At 45.4% G+C, this 24,238-nt stretch overlaps 1 protein-coding gene across 1 annotated transcript in view; it reads left to right on the forward strand.

The window, feature by feature from the left end:
* Window positions 1-24,238, forward strand: part of TRPM3 (transient receptor potential cation channel subfamily M member 3) — a 783,591-nt gene that overhangs the window by 658,100 nt on the left and 101,253 nt on the right. Inside the window, exon 20 of the mRNA XM_069763506.1 lies at window positions 20,295-20,546. Within this exon, the coding sequence (XP_069619607.1) occupies window positions 20,295-20,546 (252 nt within the window). The remainder of the gene's footprint in view (window positions 1-20,294; window positions 20,547-24,238) is intronic.

The raw sequence follows: 24,238 nt of genomic DNA on the forward strand, positions 1-24,238 counted from the left end.
GTAACCATGGAATGGCGTTGGTGCTATATAAATAAAATTATTAGGAATCATGTAGACCCAGAAAAAATCTTTATTATTCTAGATTAAAATGCCACCAGCCTGTGGCTGCACCAGGAAGAAATCAAAAAACAAAAAACACACAGAAAACACCGTGAAAAAACTAGGGTGGGGGAAAGGTGTGGGGTTTATGGTTTCCCTAGATTCAGTTGATATATGTCTAGCTTCCAGGGGTACCTTTAGTACACCATTGTGTGGGTAGAGGGACCCCTTGGGGATCATTAGGGTTTATCAGGGACCCTAGGGTTAGCCGACGCTGAGCGGGGGCGCAATAACGTTCCCCATAGGGTGCCAACCCCCGCTGAAAGGCAGGTGCGACCTAGATATGATCTAGGGATTTGTCCTTTCCCCCACCCTAGTTTTTTCACTGTGTTTTTTGTGTGTTTTTGTTTTTTGATTTTTTCCTGGTGCAGCCACAGGCTGGTGGCATTTTAATCTAGAATAATAAAGATTTTTTCTGGGTCTACATGATTCCTAACTTAATAAAAGCCCATGTTCATATATTTTTTGAGAGATTTTGTATTTTGGAATAGGGTAGCATGGCTAGCTTTTTGGCAGGCCCAATTAATCAAGACTTTTGGCTGGAGGATGCAATCCAGGCATTTAATATTGACGGGACACAGGAACAAAGTACAGGGGCAATCACATTAAAAAACACCTTCAATGAGGTAAATGTAGGATATAAGGCATTTCTTAAATCTTGGTGGGAGATTAGAACCCTAGAGAACTATATCAAGAACAGAATCATCCCTAGAGGTCTCAGAATAAATATAACCCCCTCCCCACGAACAGCCTCTCCAGAATTTCTGGATATCTGGTTGAAAGAGTCGATTGACTCGTCAATACGATTCATGCAATTATTATTATCAGAGGAGAATAAATTGCTTGAAAAATCAATCAGCAACTTGAATAGTCTGATAGAAAAAGTGCTTAAGTTTAAATCAGATCCAGATTTCAATAGGAGAGAGGGTCTTTTGCAGACATCGGTCGAGAAATATCAGGCCTTATTGAAAGAAAGGAAACAGATACAGTTCCAGAAGTATCTTAAAAACTTTGCAGACAATAAGGCGTTTGATATTCAGGGAGGCAAATCGGGAGAAATCTCCTCCTCTGATATCGACACCTCAGATACGGAGAGGACAGAAATAGGAGGGAGAGGAGGGTTTTTTAATAGGGGACAATCTTTCAGACAATCAAAATGGCAACAGGGACGAGGAAGGTATGGGAAGAAGGGGAGAGGTTATCACAGGAACGGAGAGGGTCCATCAAAGACCACATTTGCAACTCAAAAAGATACTCCGTTGCCTGGCTCCTCGTCTGTTCCATCCTCCTCTTTTTTTGGAACAAGGGATGAGAACAGGGTACTTCCTGAGAACAAAGCCCAACTAGAGAGAGGACAAATCATAAACCTATCCACTCATACCCTTACCAGTGAGGAACATCGTATCCTACAGAGGGGTCTCAATTTTGTACCGACCAGCAGTTTTAACTGTTTTGGGTGGGTGAAAGACTTGATCCTCTTCTGTAGAAAGTTGAAGTGGAAAAAATTCTTCCTACATAACGGCAGGGAGGAGTGCCTTCAACAAGGGCTACAGGAAGATGATTTGGATAGTTTTCAAGCTCTAGTTGGGCTTCTAGATGAGAATGCACAGAGAACAGACACAGGTAAAGGTCCCTTCACGAAACTGAAAAACAGGAGCGTGAAGATGCCACCACAGAGTGAAACAATGAATATCGATATTTTTTTACAACTGGTTGAGAGGGAGCTTAGAAAAATCAAGGGCCATGATGATAACACTGCTTACAATCTCACTGGTGTAGAGAGGGAAGCATTGGAAGCTCTTAAAGGGAACGACCAGATTATAATTAAAGCATCCGATAAGGGGGGTAACCTGGTCATCATGGACCATAAGGTATACCGTGAAATGTGCTATAACATCCTACAAGATAGGAGCACATATGAAATTCTGTGCTCCGATCCAACAGGAGCCTACAAAGTGGAATTGAAAGAGGTCCTTGATGAGGCCTTGACAAATGGACTGGTGTCTAGATCCGAATTTGATTTTTTACTCCCTAAGTTTCCCCTACAGGCTACCTAAAATACATAAGGGGGTGACCCCCCTAAAGGGACGGCCCATTGTGTCGGGTGTGGACTCCCTCACCCAAAATTGTGGTCTGTATTTAGAGGAGATCCTACGGCCATTTGTGATCGCCATTCCCTCATATCTTAGGGATACTACAGATTTACTGCAGAAACTAGAGGGCCTGCAACTAGATAGCAACTTCCTGTTGGGGTCAATTGACGTTGAGGCCCTTTATAGCAGTATCCCACATGAGGTGGGTCTAAGGGGAGTTAATTGCTATCTCCAACAGAGATCGGTAGCCTGTAGGGAACATAACAATTTTGTGATGTCCTTATTAAAGTACATCCTCACCCACAATGCATTTAAATTTGACGGCAAGTACTACCACCAGCTCAGGGGCACTGCGATGGGGTGCCCATGTGCCCCGTCGTATGCAAATTTGTCCCTGGGCTGGTGGGAGGAAACTGTCGTCTTTGGGGATGAGACAAAATGGTGGAATGAATTTGTAGCAATATGGCTCAGATTCATAGACGATGTTTTTGTCATCTGGACGGGCACCATTGATCAGTTCAATAACTTCATTTTGGAGTTAAATTGTAATCAGATCAGCCTAAGGTTCACCTCGGAAATTCAGAAAGAGGAATTGGCTTTTTTGGATGTCCTGATAAAGAAGACACCAAATGGAAGTCTAATGACGAGCATATACCGCAAACCAACGAGTACGAACAGTCTGTTGAACTGGAATAGTCATCACCCTATCCCCCTTAAAAAGGGGATTCCAAAGGGCCAGTTCCTTAGACTGAGGCGGAACTGCTCAGAAACTGGGATGTTTCATAGCCAAGCAAAAGATAATAATAATAGATTTAGAGAGAAAAACTATCCTCCACATGTGCTGCATACTGCATATACAACTGCGGCTAACATCGATAGACAGCAATTATTACACAAAAAGAATGACCCAATAGAAAAATTATCTCCTTTGGATAAGGGAAATATGGGAATGTTTTTTTGCCATAAGTAAGGCTTTTTCGTGCTCTACCCTAGATCTACGCCCCGTTTTTTGGGGGTTATGCACAGATCAGTGTGTGTCATAGTTGGAATAGAAATCCTCAGTTTCTGCGTTCACTTACTGGAATTGACTTTGTAGGGGTTAGATGTAATTTATGAGTTTATGTACTTTTTCGCTATTCAGAGGGTTTTAAATGATTCTCTGAACTTTAGGGTGACTGGATATAAATATTGGCTGGGTCATGATGCCCATCTTTATTATGTTTTCCCATATGATTGTGATGGAATGATATGCCCATCTATAGTGCATGAGGTTGTTAGCTGGTGGACACTGGTTAAGAGGAGTAACCTTATGTCCTTGTGGATGGCACCCCATCACATATGGCAGATGTATTTGTTAATGGTATGGAGTTCTGAGATCTTTGAATACTCAGACTGCATATCCGTAGTAATTGCTGCCCATCTTTAGACATGGATGGACAATACTAATACTTGTGGTGCAGTGATGTAGATTAGCGACCAGGGGGAACATCATATCTCGTTGGCTATTGTGGCTACACGATTTATAGATGATGCCCTGCCCCACCGCTGACCATCAGTGTGCAAACATCGCGCATTTGCAGCATGGTACTGTCCCATACGTATGCAGTGACAGGAGATGGGTAGGCGGGTGTGCTTCATGTTTGCGCAGCCGCAGAAAGACAATTTGGGCTGCGCTTCTGCCTTTGCACACGCCCACCCTCTATCAGGGCTCCGGGTGACACGCAGCCTGTGGCTCAAGCTGCGCAATCGTAGTAATAGTTTCTCCGCTCTACCATTCAGGACTGCGCCCTTGTGAGGAGGGTGTGCTCCAGGTTTGCGCAGCCGTAGAAAGACAATTTGGGCTGCGCTTCTGCCTTTGCACACGCCCACTTTATATCAGGGCTCTGGGTGACACGCAGCCTGCGGCTCAAGCTGCGCAATCGCAGTAATAGCTTCTCCGCCCAACCAATTAGGACTGCGCCCTTGAGAGGAGGGTGTGCTCCAGGTGTGCGCAGCCGCAGAAAGACAATCGGGCTGCGCTTCTGCCTTTGCACACGCCCACCTCCTTTCAGGGCTCCGGGTGACACGCAGCCTGCGGCTCAAGCTGCGCAATTGCAGTAATAGGTTTCCGCTCTACCAATCAGGACTGCGCCCTTGAGAGGAGCGCAGGCGCAGTTGATTAGGAAAGGGTTTCCTCTAAACTCTCATACATCTATCGCCAGCTTTCGGCACTGGGTGACACGCATGTGTGCGGTCCACTGTGCGCAACCGCAGGGAGAGCTATCTGCTCCACCAATTAGGGCCAAGTATCCATTCTGCTTCCAGACTGATGCAGGAAGTTGATGGTGGTGTCTTTTCCGGCGGGCCCTGTTTAAAACTGAGGTAACATACATCAGAATCCTTTAGATATCTTGCACCATCGAGACACATGACATGAAATCGGGCCTCCTGATGAGCCAGCGAGGCGAAACGCGTTGAGGCTATTAAGGAACAGTGGGCTGACGGCGCATCACTTTATGATGAGTATCGATATACACATATGCCTGCATCTGTCAATAGCATTGGACTTTGGGTTATGAGGCATAGATCGTTTATTTGCATTGTTGGTGGTGGGGTGGAATCTTGCAGGTGCATGCCCCCCACAATGTTGATAGAAGCATATGCAGCATCATCTGCCTAAGTGAAGCTTTGCCCCAAAGGTCACGGATCATACGTGATAATGGCAAAATGCGGTCGTAAAATAGCCCTCTGCATGTTCTCATATTGTTTTTAATACACAGGTGTGGGGTTTGAGGTTTCCCTAGATTCAGTTGATATATGTCTAGCTTCCAGGGGTACCTTTAGTACACCATTGTGTGGGTAGAGGGACCCCTTGGGGATCATTAGGGTTTATCAGGGACCCTAGGGTTAGCCGACGCTGAGCGGGGGCGCCATAACGTTCCCCATAGGGTGCCAACCCCCGCTGATAGGCAGGTGCGACCTAGGTATGGTCTAGGGATTTGTCCTTTCCCCCACCCTAGTTTTTTCACGGTGTTTTTTGTGTGTTTTTTGTTTTTTGATTTTTTCCTGGTGCAGCCACAGGCTGGTGGCATTTTAATCTAGAATAATAAAGATTTTTTTCTGGGTCTACATGATTCCTAACTTAATAAAAGCCCATTTTCATATATTTTTTGAGAGATAAATAAAATTATTATTAACTTTTCAATATTATCTTATTGCTAATGTTTAAAGGGACTTGTCACCAAATCAAAAGTGCCTAGGTTTTGCTTTTATTTTGTTACCACTACTCTCCTGAATATTTAGATTTAAACCGTGCTGTAACCCCCTTTAGGGCTCCTACTCACTTGCACGAGACTCGGATGAGTCTCGCATGTTAATACCCATCGCTGCTGCCGGCACTCAGATTGGAGCATGCGGCCGCATAGGAATACATGTAGTCGCACGCTCCGCTCCTGAGTGCGGGGTGCAGTGTCGGGTATTGCCGTGCGAGACTCATCCGAGTCTCGCGCAAGTGAGTAGGAGCCCTTAGAGAAACTCTAGCATATGGTTGATTGGGACTTCATTTCCTAGCTTTGCCCCTGAACTGGTTAGGAACTTCTCCCTGGTTTTACCATATATTTTTGTTGTAAGGGTACGTGCCCTCAATCAGGAGTGCTGCGGTTTTTACACTGCCTATTTATGTAGCGCTAACAATGCAGAGGCCAGATGTTACAACATAGTGGTGATACTGATGCAGAAACTGATGCCGCTTGTATCCGCAACAGAAATGTCAGCAAAATAATGTACTGTATTTGGATGCAGTAAATCCGCATGGTTCAGTAAACACATGAGGATTTACCTGTGTGATTAGAAAGCAGCGTTTTGGACTTCGCAAAAATACACTGCGTACAAAGCACTGCCACTTCCTGATCATGGGAACATACACTTACTGGTTTTCTACTCTGAATTAAGGTGGAGACCAGACATGGAGAAAATGATCACTGCTTTATATGTGACCTCTAAAGTACCATGCTGTCAAGTGAAGACAAGCTGCCTGAGGATGCTAAACTGAACCTTGGATGAGTAGATTAGGGATCTCTGGCAGGACCCATGGATCGGTAACTGACATTAACCTCATCCATGAAAACCATGGTCTTTTGTTCCAGAACGGAGCTATCAGGATCACAATGTTAGGTGTCGAGTTCCCGCCTCTGCACAGGGGGAATCTCAAACCATCTCTGCTGCGGTCTCCCATTCTTCTCCAGCCCCAGTGGAGTCTGCTGAGCGGAGACGTCGGTCCCAGCATCTTGCTCAGTCTCACTCTGTGCATAGGGTTGCTGCTGCTTTTCCAGCTTCTGCCATTGAAGCCAGTGCTGGGCAGCGGCGAGCAGATGCTTCTGAGACTAAGTCCTACTTTGCACACACTGATCATGCCCAGGGCAAGATCTCTCAGTGGAGATCTAGGGTCACATGTTCAGGTACTGCAGCGCCTTCCATTGGTCCTTCTCACGGAAGGTCCTGTAAGGTACTAGGACTAAGTTCTGCTTTGCACACTGAGCATACCCAGGGCAAGATCTCTCAGTGGAGATCTAGGGTCACATGCTCAGGTACTGCAGCAATTCCATTGGTCCTTCATTTGAAAGGTCTTATACGTGCTGCAGCTATTTAAGGCTCGCATGGCCGCATGGCCATGCGCTAGTGTACATTTATAAACGTGTGTGTGTTTTGAGTGAAAGTCGCTCTTTAAATAACCCTCCCTATTGAATGACTGTTCGCGGAAGGTGTATGATTGCTATCTAGCGCCCGACTTATCCAACAGCACGTTACACACTAATACAGCGTCTAGTTGCTGTGTCCGCCAGTGCGGCGCCGTGCGCTTTCACAGCGCTTTCCTGACCCAAGCCTCGGTGGTTAGTGGCGTTCGCCAGTGCAGCACCGCATGCACTCTAGTGCATTCCTTTGTTATTATTTTGGTTACGCTGACACCCCAGTTGCGGTGTCGACCGCAAGTAGTCTACACAGACTCAGATCCCAAGTCTTAGGATTGAGCTCGGAGACTCCTTGCTTGTGCTCTTGTGTGCGGTACCGCGGCCCTGTGACTTAACAGGGTTTGCTTCCTTCACACAGGGTGAAGTTAACCCGTGTGTATTCACATTGTACCGCCATATAGTCCTTCATTACTTGGTAGCAGGTTCCATCTCTGCACGGTGGACCCCGGGCTGCGAACGCACCTTATTCTACCTATCTTATTATTTGGTGCGTTCCGCTAGCCCTAACACACTCTTGCCCTATTCTTTCTGATCTTCCTCAGCATCACTGGAATTAACATCACTGGCGGAAAGGCATAGGCTAGATTGAAGTCTTAAACCACAACAAATGTATGGAATACATCCCAGTCTATATTAGCCCCAAATTAATTTCCATAATGATGGATAAATATCCAATAGGTAAAGAAAAAGAGACTGGGTAGGACCATTAACAGACTAACTGCACATTCATTACGAATAAATCCAAGAAAAAAGCAGTCTTGAAGTCCAAAATGTATACTTTATTAATAAAAACAAGTGAAAAACAGCAAGTAGGAAATACCCTGTGCCAAACCCAGCACACACAAAAAAGGCAGGTAGTGGCGTATGTGGCTTCAAATGACCATGCTAAAGTACAACAGATGTAAATGCAAAAAATAGCATGTCAGATTGATGTAAAATTACCATTAATCAAAAAGCCTAGCTGCTCGTAGCATAATGTTCAAAGGCAAGTGCAGCAATATACAGTATATACCAAGAAGAAGAGTGTCAGGCCATACATACACACCACTCCCGTCCACTCCGACGCGCGTGTCGGCGAGTACCATCCTCAGGGGGCGTCTTGTCATTTTCTATTGATTTTATGGACTCCATCTTGAAAGACCAGATTTTCAGGAACTTGCATACAGTAGGTACGGAAAGTATTCCGACCCTTTACATTTTTCACTCTTGGCTTTATTGCAGCCATTTGGTAAATTCAAAAAGTTCATTTTTTTCTCATTAATGTACACTCTGCATTTCATCTTGACTGAAAAAACAGAAAAGTAGTAATTTTTGCATATGTATTAAAAAAGAAAAGCTGAAATATTACATGGTCATATGTATTCAGACCTTTTGCTCAGACACTCATATTTAAGTCACATGCTGTCCATTTTCTTGTCATCCTCCTTGAGATGGTTCTACTCCTTCATTGGAGTCCAGCTGTGTTTAAATAAACTCATAGAACTTGATATGGAAAGGCACACCCCAGTCTATAGTCTATATAATACCTCACAGCTCACAGTGCATGTCAGACCAAATGAGAATTATAAGGTTAAAGGAACTGGCCAAGGAGCTCAGAGACAGAATTGTGGCAAGGCACAGATCTGGCCAAGTTTACAAAAGAATTTCTGCAGTACTCAAGGTTCCTAATAGCACAGTGGCCTCCATAATCCTTAAATGGAAGAGGTTTGGGACCACCAGAAGTCTTCTTAGACCTGGCTGTCCAGCCAACTTGAACAATTGTGGGAGAAGAGCCTTGGTGAGAGAAGTAAAGAACCCCAAGATCACTGTGGCTTAACTCCAGAGATGCAGTAGGGAGATGGGAGAAAGTTCCACAAAGCTAACTATCACTTCAGCCCTCCATCAGTCAGGCCTTTATTGCAGAGTGGCCTGACGAAAGCCTCTCCTCAGTGCAAGACATATGAAAGCCTGCATTGAGTTTGCTAAAAAACACATGTAGGACTCCCAGACTATGAGAAATAAGATTTTCTGGTCTGATGAAACAAAGATAAACATTTTTAGTAATAATTCTAAGCGGTATGTGAGGAGAAAATCAGGCACTGCTCATCACCTGCCCAATACAATCCCAAAAGTGAAACATGGTGGTGGCAGCATCATGCTATGGGGGTGTTCTTCAGGTGCAGAGAAAGGATGACAGGTTGTCATTGAAGGAAACATGAATGCGGCCAAGTTCAGAGATATCCTGGATGAAAACCTATTCCAGAGTGCTCTGGACTAGAGTTTAGTGACTATTACTTTTTTAAGATCGAGTCGGGTTTCGCGAAACCCGACCTTGTCCAAAGTCGGGTAGGGTGAAATCGGCCGATTATTTTGAAAAGTCGGGGGCCGACCGAAACACGAAACCCAATGCAAGTCAATGGGGAATCAAAGTCGCCAGTGAGTGGAGGACAGGAAAACATCTACAGTGCCCATTTTAATGCCAAAAACATCAATTCTTATTTCTTAAGTTTTCAGTCTTAATTTACTTTATAATAATAGTTAGGCATTGAAAACAGGGGGTCATTTGGCTAAAGTTGGGGGGGGTAGGGCTGGCTCAAGATTTTCGTGGGCCCAGGAAACGCAGAATACATCACGGCGGTAGAGCAGGGAGAGGTAAGTATTTCAACTTTGCAAGTGCTGTGATCCTGAGCAAGCAGTGGGGGCCCACTCGTTGGCTTTGGCACTGGCACAGTGCCCCTCATAGTATGGAAGTGTGTTTGACGGCGGGTGGCGCCTCCCTCCGGCAGAGACACTTTTGCATACTATGAGGGGCCCTGTGCCAGTGACATCGCCAACGAGTATGATGAAGGAACCTGCACTTTCATCTGCACCTTCCTCTTTGTCCCCGTGTAAGGTGGTATAGTATGCAGGAAAGGGAACCTGACTTTCAGCAGGGTCAGATTCAGGCTGTGTAGAGTGCAAGGGGAATGTAGTGGTCTGGGTCAATGTACCAGCAGACTCATCTAGCAGTGGCTGGGCAATGGGCAGGATGAGGAGGAAACACAGATATAGGCCCAAATAATAAAGTAGGCTAAATGCAGTTCAAAATTGGTAACAGGACTAAACAGGCGGCATAGCTTTGTTCAGTGGAGGACAACTGTAATGAGTGGTGCAGACACAGTTAGTAGGCCCAAAATAAAAAAGTAGGCTAAAAGCAGTTCAAAATTGGTAACAGGACTAAACAGGCGGCATTGCTTTGTTCAGTGTAGGACAACTGTAATGAGTGGCGCACACACAGTTAGTAGGCCCAAAATGAAAAAGTAGGCTAAATGCAGTTCAAAATTGGTAACAGGACTAAACAGGCGGCCTAGCTTTGTTCAGTGGAGGAAAACTGTAATGAGTGGCACAGACACAGTTAGTAGGCCAAATACAAAAGTAGGCTAAAAGCAGTTCAAAATTGTTAACAGGACTAAACAGGCGGCATAGCTAGGTACTGGGGTGGGCTCCTCTGCTGAGTAGCAGACAGTGGTAGTAGGCGCAAAGTATTAACTGGTCTAAATGGAGGCCAGGGCCCCTGTATATTTTAACTATGATCTATCATTTCAACAAATTTGTATTGGCAGTGCCATTGAAGGACTTAACAGCACAGACTACACAGTGGTGGAGCAGGGAGAGGTAAGTATTGCAAGTGGTAGAGAACTGTTCGATCTGGGGGGGAACACTCTCTCGTGGGCGGCGGTACTGGCACAGGGCCCCTCATATTACGATGGTGTGTCTGACGTTGGTTGTGCACCACCACCGTCAGAGATACTTCATTGTACTATGAGGGACCCTGTGCCAGTGCCGTCGCCCAAGAGTGGGCGCACCCACCTGTCCAGGCAACCGGCACTCGCACGGGTGCTTGTGCCAGGTGGTGACCACAGCCCTGTGGGGGGAGTCAGCCCATTTAGGGAGGTATAAAAATGGCCTATGGTGGACATTCAGCAGCTGCAAATGGCAGAATTGGAGAAGTCAGTATGAGGAGGCCAAAAGCAAGACATTTTTCAGGCAAGCTACGTGTCAGCAGGAGAAAGTGGGGCAAAATAATTTGAAATCCATGATTGGTTCATTTTAACGAAGGTTAGATCATCAACATTCTGGGTAGCCAGACGTGTCCTTTTTTCGGTCAGTATTGAACCAGCAGCACTGAAGACTCTTTCTGATAGCTCACTAGAAGCAGGGCAAGCGAGCTCCTGTAATGCATATTCTGCCAATTCAGGCCAGGTGTCTATTTTAGATGCCCATTAATCAAAGGGGAATGACCTGTGAGGGAGAACATCGATAAGGGAGGAAAAGTAGTTCGTAACCATACTGGACAAATGCTGTCTCCTGTCACTTTGAATCGATGCAGCACTACCAGTCGTGTCAGCGGTCATTGCGAAATCACTCCACAACCTGGTCATAAAACCCCTCGGTCCAACGCCACTTCTGATTTGTGCACCTCTAACACCTCTGCCATGTTGCCCCCTACAACTCGTGTGAGAACCATCACCGCTGCTGTGTGCTGGGAATGCCTGAACCAAACGGTCTACTAGAGTTGCTGGTTTGGTAGCCAATATTTGCTCAAGTTCTCATGTGGCATGATATTTTGTAATTATGCTTTATATCGTGGATCCAGGAGGCAGGCCAACCAGTAATTGTCATCGGTCATCATTTTGATAATGCAGGGGTCCCTTTTTAGGATACGCAAGGCATACTCAGCCATGTGGGCCAATGTTCCAGGTGTCAATTCACTGCTTGTGCTGGGTTGAGGAGCACTTTCTTGCAAATCAACATCACTTGTGTCCCGCAAAAACCCTGTACCTGACCTTGCAACGCCACCAGTTTCTATTGCCCCCGTGAAGCATCCTCCTCCCCTAAATATTCATCCCCATCATCCTCCTCCTCTTCGTCCGCCACTTCGTCCAGGAGAGTTCCCTGAGCAGACAATGGCTAACTGTCATCACGGCTTCCCTCCTCCTCGGCTGCAGATGCCAGCTCCTTAATGTGCGTCAAACTTTGCTTCAGCAGACGCATTAGTGGGATGCTCATGCTTATGATGGCGTCCTCTGCACTTACCAGCCATGTGCATTCCTCAAAACACTGAAGGACTTGACAGAGGTCTTGGAGCTTTGACCACTGTACACCAAACAACTCCATGTCTGCCATCCAACCGCCTGCCCGTGTATGTGTATCCTCCCACAAATTAATTACAGCACGCCTCTGTTCACACAGCCTCTGAACCATGGGCAGTGTGGAGTTCCACCTTGTTGCAATGTCGATTATTAGGCGGTGCTGGGGAAGATTCAGCTGATGGTTCAGCATACGGCTGGAATGTACGGGCGACTGGCGGATGTGCAAGCAAAGTCTTCGCACCTTCAGGAGCAGGGCTGGTAACTCCGGATAATTTTTGAGGAAGAACTGCACCACCAGATTCAAGGTGTGAGCCAGGCAAGGTATGTGTTTAAGTTCTGAAAGGGCTATGGCAGCCATAAAATTCCTTCTGTTATCACTGACTACCTTGCCTGCCTCAAGATGTACACTGCCCAGCCATGACTGAGTTTGTTACTGAAAGTACTTGGCCAGTACTTTCGTGGTGTGTCTGTTGTCACCCAAACACTTCATGTCTAACACAACCTGCTGACGCTTACCACTAGCTGTTCGATAATGGGACACCTCGTGTGCAACACTGGCAGCTGCGGATGGAGTGGTCGTGCGACTGCGCTCTGTGGATGAGCTTTCACTTCTGGAGGAGGAGGGGTGGCGAACGCCTACAGCCAACTGTTTCCTAGACTGTGGGCTAGGCGGAACTGTCCCACTATGGCTGTCCCCTGTGGACCCTGCATCCACCACATTAACCCAGTGTGCCATGATGGACACGTAACGCCCCTGGCCATGCCTACTGGTCCATGCATCTGTTGCGAGGTGCACCTTTCTACTGACTGATTGCCTCAGTGCATGGACAATGCTGGTGGAGGGCTGGGATGGCTTTTCTCGCAAAGAAATGTTGACTGGTAGGTCATAGCGTCGTACTGCGTAGGCCATCAGGGCTCTGAAAACTTCGCTTTCAACCAACCGGTAGGGCATCATCTCTAACGAGATTAGTCTAGCAATGTGGGCGTTCAAACCCTGTGTACACGGATGAGAGGATGAGTACTTTCTTTTCCTAACGAGAGTCTCTTGTAGGGTGAACTGGACTGGAGAGGTGCATATGGTAGAACTAGCGGTGGTGGTGGACATGGCAGATTGAGAGAGGGTTGGTGATGGTATTCTCGATGTTGACCTACATACAGTGTTTCCTACTAAAAACCTTGTGATTCCCTGACTGCTTTGGCCTTGCGACGATACCTCCACATTTGCTGCTGGTGGTGTCCTAACTGGTGGGCTTACAGTGAGGGAAGCAATGTAGTGTTGCTGACTACCTTCATTGTGAGCAGGTGCACCAATGGTACGGAACGTTTGGTAGTTAGTCCAGGCTTGCAAGTGCATGCTGGTTAAATGTCTAAGCATGCACGTTGTATTTAAATTTTGAAGATTCTTCCCTCTGCTAAAGGTCTTTGAGCATTTCTTACAGATAACTTTTGACTGATCATTCGGATCTTGGTTAAAAAATTGCCACACTGCACTCTTCCTACTATGGAATACCTTTTCAGGCATTGCACGCTGTTCTCCTTTCACCAGATGGCCATGCTGTCCTAAAACTGTTTTTGTTTTTGACAAACGTTTTTGGCCTGATACAGGCCTGCCAGATGTCACCGTGTAAGGTGCTATAGCGTTCGGGATGTGGCACCATAGCCTCATCAGGGTCAGATTCTGGCTCAGTACACTGCGAGGGCAATGTAGTGATCTGAGTCAATGGAACGGCACTATAATCTAGCTGTGGCTGTGCATCAGTGCACTCCATGTCCGATTCATCTTGTAATGGGCAGTTAACAATTTCCCGTTCTAACCCAGGCATGATATGTGTAAAGAGCTCCATGGAGTAACCTGTAGTGTCGCCTGACACAGCCTTCATTTTTGGTTTGGTTGAAGGACACAAGGAAACGTCTTGTTCCCGACCGGGAGCATCCACTGACGACTCGCTGCTTTTATATGGAACTTTCTGAAGAGGAGGCGAAAGACCCAGAGGCTGACTCAGTAAGGAAAGCCAAAACTTTTTCCTGCTGCTCTGGCTTTAAAAGCCGTTTTCCTACTCCCAGATAAGGGAGCCTTCGAGGCCTTGTGTAGCCAGACGATGACGCTGGCTCAACACCTCCAGCCTTAGGTGCTATTGTGCTTTTGCCACTACCACCAGATGCACCACCACCACCATCAGTACCAGCTTGCAACCACCGCCCACGGCCTCTTCCACCTGACTTCCTCATTTTTTGGAAAATCTAACCAAAATAACAACCGTTATATGGTACTGTAAAACAAGGTAGAAGGTGTATATAAACGTGTTGAGATTTTAAATCTCCCTTTTTTGGGGGGAGACTGAACAAAAAATCAGGCCCTGTGCAAAAAACAACACAATGTAAGTGGCTGAAAGTGGCTGGCTGATATACGACAAACTAACAGGACAGAAGTATATCCACTTTGTGAGAATTTGAATCTCCCCTTTTTTGGGGGGAGACTGAACCACAACTTAGGCCCAGTGTATATAACAACGCAATCTAAGTGGCATAAAGTGGCTGGCTGACATACGACAAACTAACAGGACCAAAGTATATCCACTTTGTGACAATTTGAATCTCCCCTTTTTTGGGGGGAGACTAAACCACAACTTAAGGTACCTTCACACATAACGATATTGTTAACGATATCGTTGCTATTTGTGACGTAGCAACGATATCGTTAATGAAATCGTTATGTGTGACAGCGACCAACGATCAGGCCCCTGCTGGGAGATCGTTGGTCGCTGAATAAAGTCCAGAACTTTATTTGGTCGCTGGACTCCCCGCTGACATCGCTGGATCGGCGTGTGTGACACCGATCCAGCGATGTCTTCACTGGTAACCAGGGTAAACATCGGGTAACTAAGCGCAGTAAAAGTAAAAGAAAACAAACACTACATACTTACCTACCGCTGTCTGTCCTCCAGCGCTGTGCTCTGCACTCCTCCTGCACTGGCTGTGAGCCGGAAAGCAGAGCGGTGACGTCACCGCTCTGCTTTCCGGCTCACAGACAGTACAGGAGGAGAGCAGAGAAGCAGAGCGCAGCGCTGGAGGACAGACAGCGGTAGGTAAGTATGTAGTGTTTGTTTTTTTTTACTTTTAGCATGGTAACCAGGGTAAACATCGGGTTACTAAGCGCGGCCCTGCGCTTAGTTACCCGATGTTTACCCTGGTTATCGGCATCGTTGGTCGCTGGAGAGCGGTCTGTGTGACAGCTCTCCAGCGACCAAACAGCGACGCTGCAGCGATCGACATCGTTGTCTGTATCGCTGCAGCGTCGCTTAATGTGAAGGGGCCTTTAGGCCCAGTGTATATAACAACACAATCTAAGTGGCAGAAAGTGGCTGGCTGATATACGACAAACTAACAGGACAGAAGTATATCCACTTTGTGAGAATTTGAATCTCACTTTTTGGGGGGGGAGACTGAACCAAAACTCAGGCCCAGTGTATAAAGCAACACAATGCAAGTGGCAGAAAGTGGCTGGAAGATATATGAAAAAATACAAGGACTGTAGTACAATTTCAATCTCCCTACAATGATCTCAGGAAAAGTATGGCAGCAATAAAAAGGACTGCTGCACACAAAAGTCTGGACAAATAAACAAGATAACTGTGCAGAAATGAGCAACAGGATTTTTGCTTTTAAAAAAGCAGTTGGTTTGCACAGCGGCGTGCAAACAGCAATGCAGCTATCAGGGATAGTGTTGAGCGACTTTTACTTTTATAGGATCGGGTCGGGTTTCATGAAACCCGACTTTTTAAAAAAGTCGGGGTCGGGGTCGGCCGAAACTCGAAACCCAATGCAGTGCATTGGGTTTCCAATGGATCCCAGGGTCTGAAGGAGAGGAAACTCTCCTTCAGGCCCTGCGATCCATATTTAAGTGTAAAATAAAGAATTAAAATAAAAAATATCGCTATACTCACCCTCGGACGCGCCCTGGTACTAACCGGGAACCTTCCTTCCTTCGAATCAGCGCTTCCAGGACCTTGCGGTGACGTCGCGGTGACGTCGCGGCTTGTGATTGGTCGCGCGACCGCCCATGTGACCGCTCGCGCGACCAATCAGAAGCCGTCACGTCACCGCAAGGTCCTGCAAGCGCTGATTCTTAGGAAGGAAGGCTGCCGAAAAGAAGCAGGGCGCGTCCGAGGGTGAGTATATACCTAATAGGAATATACTCACCCTCGGATGCGCCCTGCTTCTTTCCTGGTTAGTACCAGGGCGCGTCCGAGGGTGAGTATAGCGATATTTTTTATTTTTATTCTTTATTTTACACTTAAATCTGAATTCCGATACCAATTCCCGATATCTTAAACATATCGGGAATCGGTATCGGAATTCCGATTCCAGATTCAGAAGATCGCCGACTTCATGGCCGACCCCACACAGGGGTCGGGTCGGGTTTCATAAAACCCGACTTTGCCAAAAGTCGGCGACTTCTGAAAATTGCCAACCCGTTTAGCTCAACCCTAATCAGGGAGCCTTATAAGGCAGCCTAATAAGCTACAGAGCTGATGCACAAAAATATAGCCTCCACTGTCCCTGCAAACAAATGGTGGTGTTGGACAGTGGAAATCACTACAGCACAAGCAGTTTCGGGGCTTAATCTTCCCTCCCTAACTATATCCCTTCTTCTGATGAAGCTGCGGCAACCTCTCCCTATGCTACGATCGGCAGAAGTAGGATGGCGGTTGGCGTGCACGCCCCTTTATAGCCCCTGTGACGCCGCAGAAAGCAAGCCAATCACTGTCATGCCCTTCTCTAAGATGATTGGGACCGAGACCTATGTCATCACGCTGCCCACACTCTGCGTCCTCCTTCATTGGCTGAAAAATGGCGCTGAAAGCGTCATACGAAATGCGACTTTGGCGCGAAGATCGCCGACCTCATGGCCGATCCCACACTAGGATCGGATCAGGTTTCATGAAACCGGACTTTGCCTAAAGTCGGCGATTTTTTAATTTGTCCGATCCGTTTCGCTCAACCCTACTCTGGACCTCAGACTTGGCCGAAGGTTCACCTTCCTACAAGACAATGACCCTAAGCATACAGCTAAAATAACAAAGGAGTGGCTCAGAACAACTCTGTGACCATTCTTGACTGGCCCAGCCAGATCCCTGGGGTAAACTCAATTGAGCAACTCTGGAGAGACCTGAAAATGGTTGTCCACCAACGTTCACCATCCAACCTGATGCAACTGTTGAGGATCTGCAAGGAAAAATGGCAGAGAATCCCCAAATCCAGGTGTGAAAAACTTGTTGCATCATTCCTAAGAAGACTCATGGCTGTACTAGCTCAAAAGGGGGCTTCTACTCAATACTGAGCAAAGGGTCTGAATACTTATGACCATGTGATGTTTCAGTTATTCTTTTTTAATACATTTGCAAAAACTACTACATTTCTGGGGGGGTTCAGTCAAGATGAGATGTAGAGTGTACATTAATACAATAAAAAATGAACTTTTTTGAATTTACCAAATGGCTGCAATAAAACAAAGAGTGAAAAATTTAAACGGGTATGAATATAAACCTTCTTTTTCTTCCTCTGTTGGAATTTCTATGAGAACATATTTTTGAACAAGTTCCAGGATTTCTTTTTCCAGGGTTAACTGTTCCTCCAGAGACCTCCGAGGAGTCGTTACCACAAAGTCTGCGGAGGAACAGTCAGAAACTTTAGTCTCACGATGGACTCCATTATTTTGAGAATCCAGCCATTTGACAAGATTCTTGCCAAGGCAGGGAAGAAGAGGGAGAGTTTTCCCCTACCCAGGGAATGGCGTCACTTGGATGACTTTTTTCCCTCCTAGGAGGGTTCCCAAACATGAATGTTTTTACTTCAGTGGTCTTCCCAATTCTCTTGTTCTCTAGGAGGTCTCCTCCGGCCATATTTTCTCCTCCGAAAGAACCTCCTGTATGTAGGGAAGGACAAATTAAGAAACTCCTTCTTACTATCTCCAGCTTTGTCCAGGATGTCATCCAGCATAGGTCCAAATAAATACTCCCCATCACATGGGATTGAACACAGTTTGATCTCCGTGCTGCTTGGAAAGAACAGCTGACCTGGCTGCCAATCTCACTGAGTCTGCAGATGCTCCCTGCATTAATGGGCAAGGAGCCAGGAAGTTTTCTCTTGCGACTTTATCCCTCAGCTGACTATCCAGTTGGTAGCCTTTTTGCTCTTTTTGAATGAGGGCCTGGATCTTCTCATTCACTGGAAAAGTTTGCTGTTTTTTCTGCTCCAGTCTTAGAATGTACGATGGACCTTATAGCTTTGACAAGCCTATCAGTGTCCTCTACCGGATAGCACGGTTGACTGCCTGTTGACCACACTGTGCTAGCACCACTGTCTGAGGATAGAAAGGAAGAGGATTCTGAAGACTTCACCGATTCTTTGAAATCAGATGATAGAATTCTAGCTCTTTTTCTCTTTGTTGAGTCTCGTGGTGGATCAAGGATTTTAGGCGGCTTTTCACCTGTGCCTAAATAACTGATCTTCAATTCCATGGTGAACTTAGGGGATTTCTTGCATACTGTTTTTTGAATGGAGGTGCAATAGAGATTCTTCTGCCACGATCCGGGAAACCCTTCACTACAAAGCAAACACTCTTTATGTTTGAGCTTTGCATCAACGCATTTCCTAGGTCTCTCCTAACAATTAAACAGCAAGTGAAAGGACCTATTAAAAAGGTCACGTTTCATGAAGATTAGTTACTACTCAGCGGCTATCAAGAGTACAGGATTTGGAGGCAGAATCATATCACCCGAGTGATCTCCTCTGGAGGCCGTGGATCCATTCCTGTCCACTCTGTTAGTGTTGTTACTCTCCTGGCTGGTCTCTGTCACTTCTGATGTCCCTTCTATCACCAGCGATTGCTGGTGGTGGTGCTGTTGGTGGTGCTTCTCCTATTACTCCATTGCCACACTCGTGGGAGAGCCGAAGCCAAACCTGCTCTCTGGCAGTCTCAATGATAAATAAATGTGGGATGGGTCAGGTGCATTGTCTTCCTCCATGTGGACACCTCCTCCGGATCCCTAAGAAGTGAATCAACACTTCTTGATCAGAAGTCACAAGCACGCTCGTCATCAGGGCATGTCTCTCCAAGCATGCCCACAGCATGTGCAAACCTGGAAAAATGCAGTGGCAGGCACACGCATGGAAATGTAACTGCTGACCACAACCGCACACTAACACAAGCCCCCACTAGACCTGTGATGCCTGCAGGACCTCCACACCAGTGCTGCAAGCACGGAATCACTTTTCCAGGTCACTGGGCCAGGCCTGGGTAAGCTTTCTTCTGTCTTCATTAAGCACCAGATTCTTCAGAAGTAGGTTCCCCTCAAGGACAGTATACCAACCGAAGAAGATAAGAGATTCTGCTATTTTATTCTGTTGGTTCCCTGTCATTTGATGTTCAGATTCACTCTCTTGTGTGGCATTGTCATTGATAAAAGGAAAAATCTGCTGTATTTAACAGTTCAAACAAAATGGATGTGATTTTAGGAAAACTCGTGTACTGTGCATTTAAAACTGCTATGGAACTGTACATTTCTTGGTGCGTTTTTTCCTATAGACTTCTGAGAGCGTCTGAAAGAACACATGTAAAATGACATTAGCATTTATAAGTGCAGAATAGCAGTGTTTCTGCTAAACAAAAATGTATTCATCAATGCTGTACACCAAAATGCACCTAAAAACAACAAAAGCGCAATAAAAAGTATTGCATATTTTGGTAAAAACACCAATGATAAACATACAGGAAACATACAGCAGAAAAAAAATATCATTTATTTTCCACACATAGAATATAGCCTTATTTGACAATTGAGGAAGAAAACTGCATAATGTGTTAGTAAAACTGCATGTTTTTAATTATGTGTTAGGTGTTTTATCAAAACTACAGCAAGAAGCCCAGTAAGTGACCCAGCATTAGAATTGGGGCTTCTGCTCTTACTTATGCTGCTGTCAGATGGAGTAGCTTCTCTTTAATCTACCGTAATTAAAATGGACAGTGTTTGGAAGGGGGGAAGGGAACTGTTAGGGCTAACTTTACTGTTAATGCAAAATATGGCACCTTAACTATGCAAATAAAATTGGTTGCTGTGGACAACTGCTCCACTTTTCCTTTGAACTAGTTTAGAGAATTCTCCCCCATGTCTTCCGAAATGAATGCTGATACATGTAATATCTAGATCTGACAAAAAATTGATTTTTTTTTCACATGTTGCTGATGTCTTTATACATTTCAGATCTTGATGTCAGAACCGGGAAAGTTATTACAGAAGTTTAAAGTCTGGTCGCAGGAATACTGGAATGTGACAGACCTCATCTCCATACTGCTTTTCTCCATTGGGATGATACTTCGCTTACAAGAGCAGCCCTTCAGCAGCTATGGAAGAGTGATTTACTGTGTTAACATTATCTACTGGTATATTCGTCTGCTAGACATCTTTGGTGTGAACAAGTACCTCGGACCCTATGTTATGATGATTGGGAAAATGGTGAGCAGGATCGATGGAATTTATGAACATGAAGATGTTTAAGAAACCTAAACATTTACAGTTCAGTCTAAAGTTTAGAGCCAGTACTCGATATACACAAAAAATTGTTGCAACACAACTGAGGATACAATATAAACTGTATAGTGGAGATCAAGAAACCAGAATGAGACCATGCACCCCATTAGGTACACAACATGATTAGGGGAAACTAGTACTGTGTTAAGATCATACTTAAGGTTAGGCTACTTTCACACTAGCGTCGTTTTCAATACGTCACAATTAGTGTTGAGCATTCCGATACCGCAAGTATTGGGTATCGGCCGATACTTGCAGTATCGGAATTCCGATACCGAGATCCGATACTTTTGTGGTATCGGGTATCGGTATCGGATCAATAGGGATGTGTAAAATAAAGAATTAAAATAAAAAATATTGATATGCTCACCTCTCCGGCGGCCCCTGGACATCACGCTGGTAACCGGCCGGCTTCTTTGTTTAAAATGAGAGCGTTTAGGACCTGCGAATGACGTCGCGGCTTCTGATTGGCCGCGTGCCGCTCATGTGACCGCCACGCGACCAATCAGAAGCCGCGACGTCATTCTCATTCACTAAACTCCTAATTCTAGAAATTAAGGACCTGCGAATGACGTCACGGCTTCTGATTGGTCGCGTGGCGGTCACATGAGCGGCACGTGACCAATCAGAAGCCGCGACGTCATTCGCAGGTCCTAAAGGCGCTCATTTTAAACAAAGAAGCCGGTCGGTTACCAGCGTGATGTCCAGGGGCCGCCGGAGAGGTGAGCATATCAATATTTTTTATTTTAATTCTTTATTTTACACCTCACTATGGATCCCAGGGCCTGAAGGAGAGTTTCCTCTCCTTCAGACCCTGGGAACCATCAGGATACATTCCGATACTTGATGTCCCATTGACTTGTATTGGTATCGGATATCGGTATCGGCGATATCCGATATTTTTCGGGTATCGGCCGATACTATCCGATACCGATACTTTCAAGTATCGGACGGTATCGCTCAACACTAGTCACAATGCGTCGTTTAGGGGAAAAAACACATCCTGTTGTTTGCAGGATGCGTTTTTGCCCCATAGAGTAACATTACCGACGCATTGCGATGTATTGACACACGTCGCAACCGTCGTGCGACGGTTGCGCCGTGTTGTGGCGGACCGCCGGGAGCAAAAAACGTTAAATGTAACATTTTTTGCTGCCGACGGACCGCTTTTTCCGACCGTGCATGCGCGGCCGGAACTCTGCCCCCACCTCCCCGCATCTCACAATTGGGTAGCGGATGCGCCGGAGAAATGCATCCGCTGCACCCGTTGTGCGGCGCAAAAAACGCTAGCGTCTGAATCTCGGCCCGACGCAATGCGACGGGCCGAATCCGACGCTAGTGTGAAAGTAGCCTTAGTTGGTTTATAAACTGTAGATGACCCTACACTTTAAGGAAAATACAGTGGCCTGAAGAAAACTTCAACTTTTTGAGTGTACCAGTTACTGTATCTGTGTATCAGCCTGAAGGCTTGAGTGTTTACTTGAGGTCTAGGATGTGGGAAGATGAAAATGGAAAACATGGTTCAGCTTGGGTTTATGACTTTCTTTTTCCTTCTGGTGTCAACTCCTTTCAGTAGAGCAGTGTCAAGGAATGAAGTTGTCATCATGAAAAGAAAAGCCTTTGGCTGTCCTGGACAACTTCATTCTAGCCTCTGCTGAAATTTAAGCAGAAGAACGGTCTAGGCTATTGAAATAATTGAGGTTAAGGTGGAGTTATTCTGTCTCTCAACTGAAATAGTGACATAACCTTAAGCAATCAGTTCAGGCTCCAAAATATCCTGTGGTCTAGCAGTTCTGTAAATAGAAGTGAGTCAAACAGCCCTTGGGTTCATGAAATTTATTGATAGTGAAGAAGGGAACTTTAAAGTAATGTGGCTAAACTAAGAGTAAACAGTTATTTTTACCTTTTCTCAGTGTTTCATTTAGTGGTAAATGCTAAATTTCAATACACGATTCTTAAATAGTATTTTCTTAGCAGTAAACTTATTGAATATGTCTTAAAGGGTTATTTTCACCCTCTCAAGCAGGAACCTTCTACTCTTTAGCCTCTCAACTTCTGGGTTGCTAGGTAGGTGGGCACTTTTATTCAAGTGTCAGATCGGGCCATCTGCATCATCACGCTTCTGATGCTGCTAAACAAGGCAGCCTTGCCCTCCCTTGGAGTATAAGAAGTGCAATGTGACTAGACAGAGGTGGCTAGGATTATGAGTTTCAGAATACATGCATCAGCAATACTGGATGCCCTCTGGAAGTTCTTAGAAAGAAAGAGTTTGTAGATACTGGACATTTAAGGTGAACCTGACACCTGATACATGCTTCCCAATCTGTGGGCAGCATAGATCAAGCATTAGTTGTATGATCTTTGCCAGGTACGTTTGACTATGAAACACTGTGGAGTTTCAGAGAAAAACCTACTCTTAATAGCTGCCGTGAACCGAGCCACACTGGTGATTAAAAAGACAGGCGGGTCCCCAGGGGCTTCTCCCCGCCTGCTTCCCTGGATTAACAGGTCTCGGCAGGGGCGGACAGTAACAGCTTGGGGCCCTGTGCAAAAAATGTGTTTGGCCCCCCTTCTTTTATATATATATATATATATATATATATATATATATATATATATATATACTGCAAAAAGATGCCTGCTTACAAGCCATTTTTCCAGACCCCACACTACTGTGTTTAGGCAGCCCCCAAATCTAAGAAGTACAGTATCATTGTCAGAAGCTCAATGTCCTCTCAAACCACTGCAGGAACCTTTTCTTGCAACCAGAAAAAAATGTAAAATCGGTCCATTTATAATGACCACGGACAAGATAAAGATCCCCAATTCACATCAGGATTACAAGATCCATGGTACTTTCAGCTGCATCACATCTAATGTGGTGTATCTAATTATTTGTACCAAATGACCAACTGAGGGGCTGTATGTTGGTGAGACAGGGCAAAAACTGAGAACAAGGATGAACTCTCACCGCCACACAATAAGAGAAAAAAGAATAGATCTACCTGTGGCAAAACATTTTTGTCTCCTTGATCACAGCACCATGGACATGAGATTACTTGTATTACAGGGTAATTTCAAATCTCAGAGAGACAGAAGAGTCTTGGAATATAAACTGATGACGACCTTTGACACTCTCAGTGCAGGAATGAATGTGTCGCATGGATTTATGTCTTTTTAAATCAATTAAGGAATTTGCTCCTCAGACCTTGTGGGGGCATCACAGCACAGAACCAGACCCCAATCAGAGGACTATAAAACATTCACAATCCTTATTTATGAACTGTTCCAATATTTATGGACACAACTGTTTATCATTCTCACATAATGGTAGTTCTGCTTCACGTCACCTGTCTTTTCTATGGCATTTTTTCTGGGCTGTATTGCGCATAAATATGTGTTTCTTCAGAATTTGTATTAGTCTATGCCCGATGAAGGGACCTGCGTAGTCTCGAAAGCTTGCAATTTGCTACCATCTTTTCAGTTAGCCATTAAAAGGTATCAACCACTGAGGACTCTCAATTCTAAATATTTTTCTATCTACTCGCTAACACAGTACCAAGACATATATCTTTCCTATATCAAAATGGAGGATACGAGAATGTACCACATCTTTA

Source organism: Ranitomeya imitator, chromosome 1 (genome assembly GCF_032444005.1).
Source record: "Ranitomeya imitator isolate aRanImi1 chromosome 1, aRanImi1.pri, whole genome shotgun sequence".
NCBI lineage: Eukaryota > Metazoa > Chordata > Amphibia > Anura > Dendrobatidae > Ranitomeya > Ranitomeya imitator.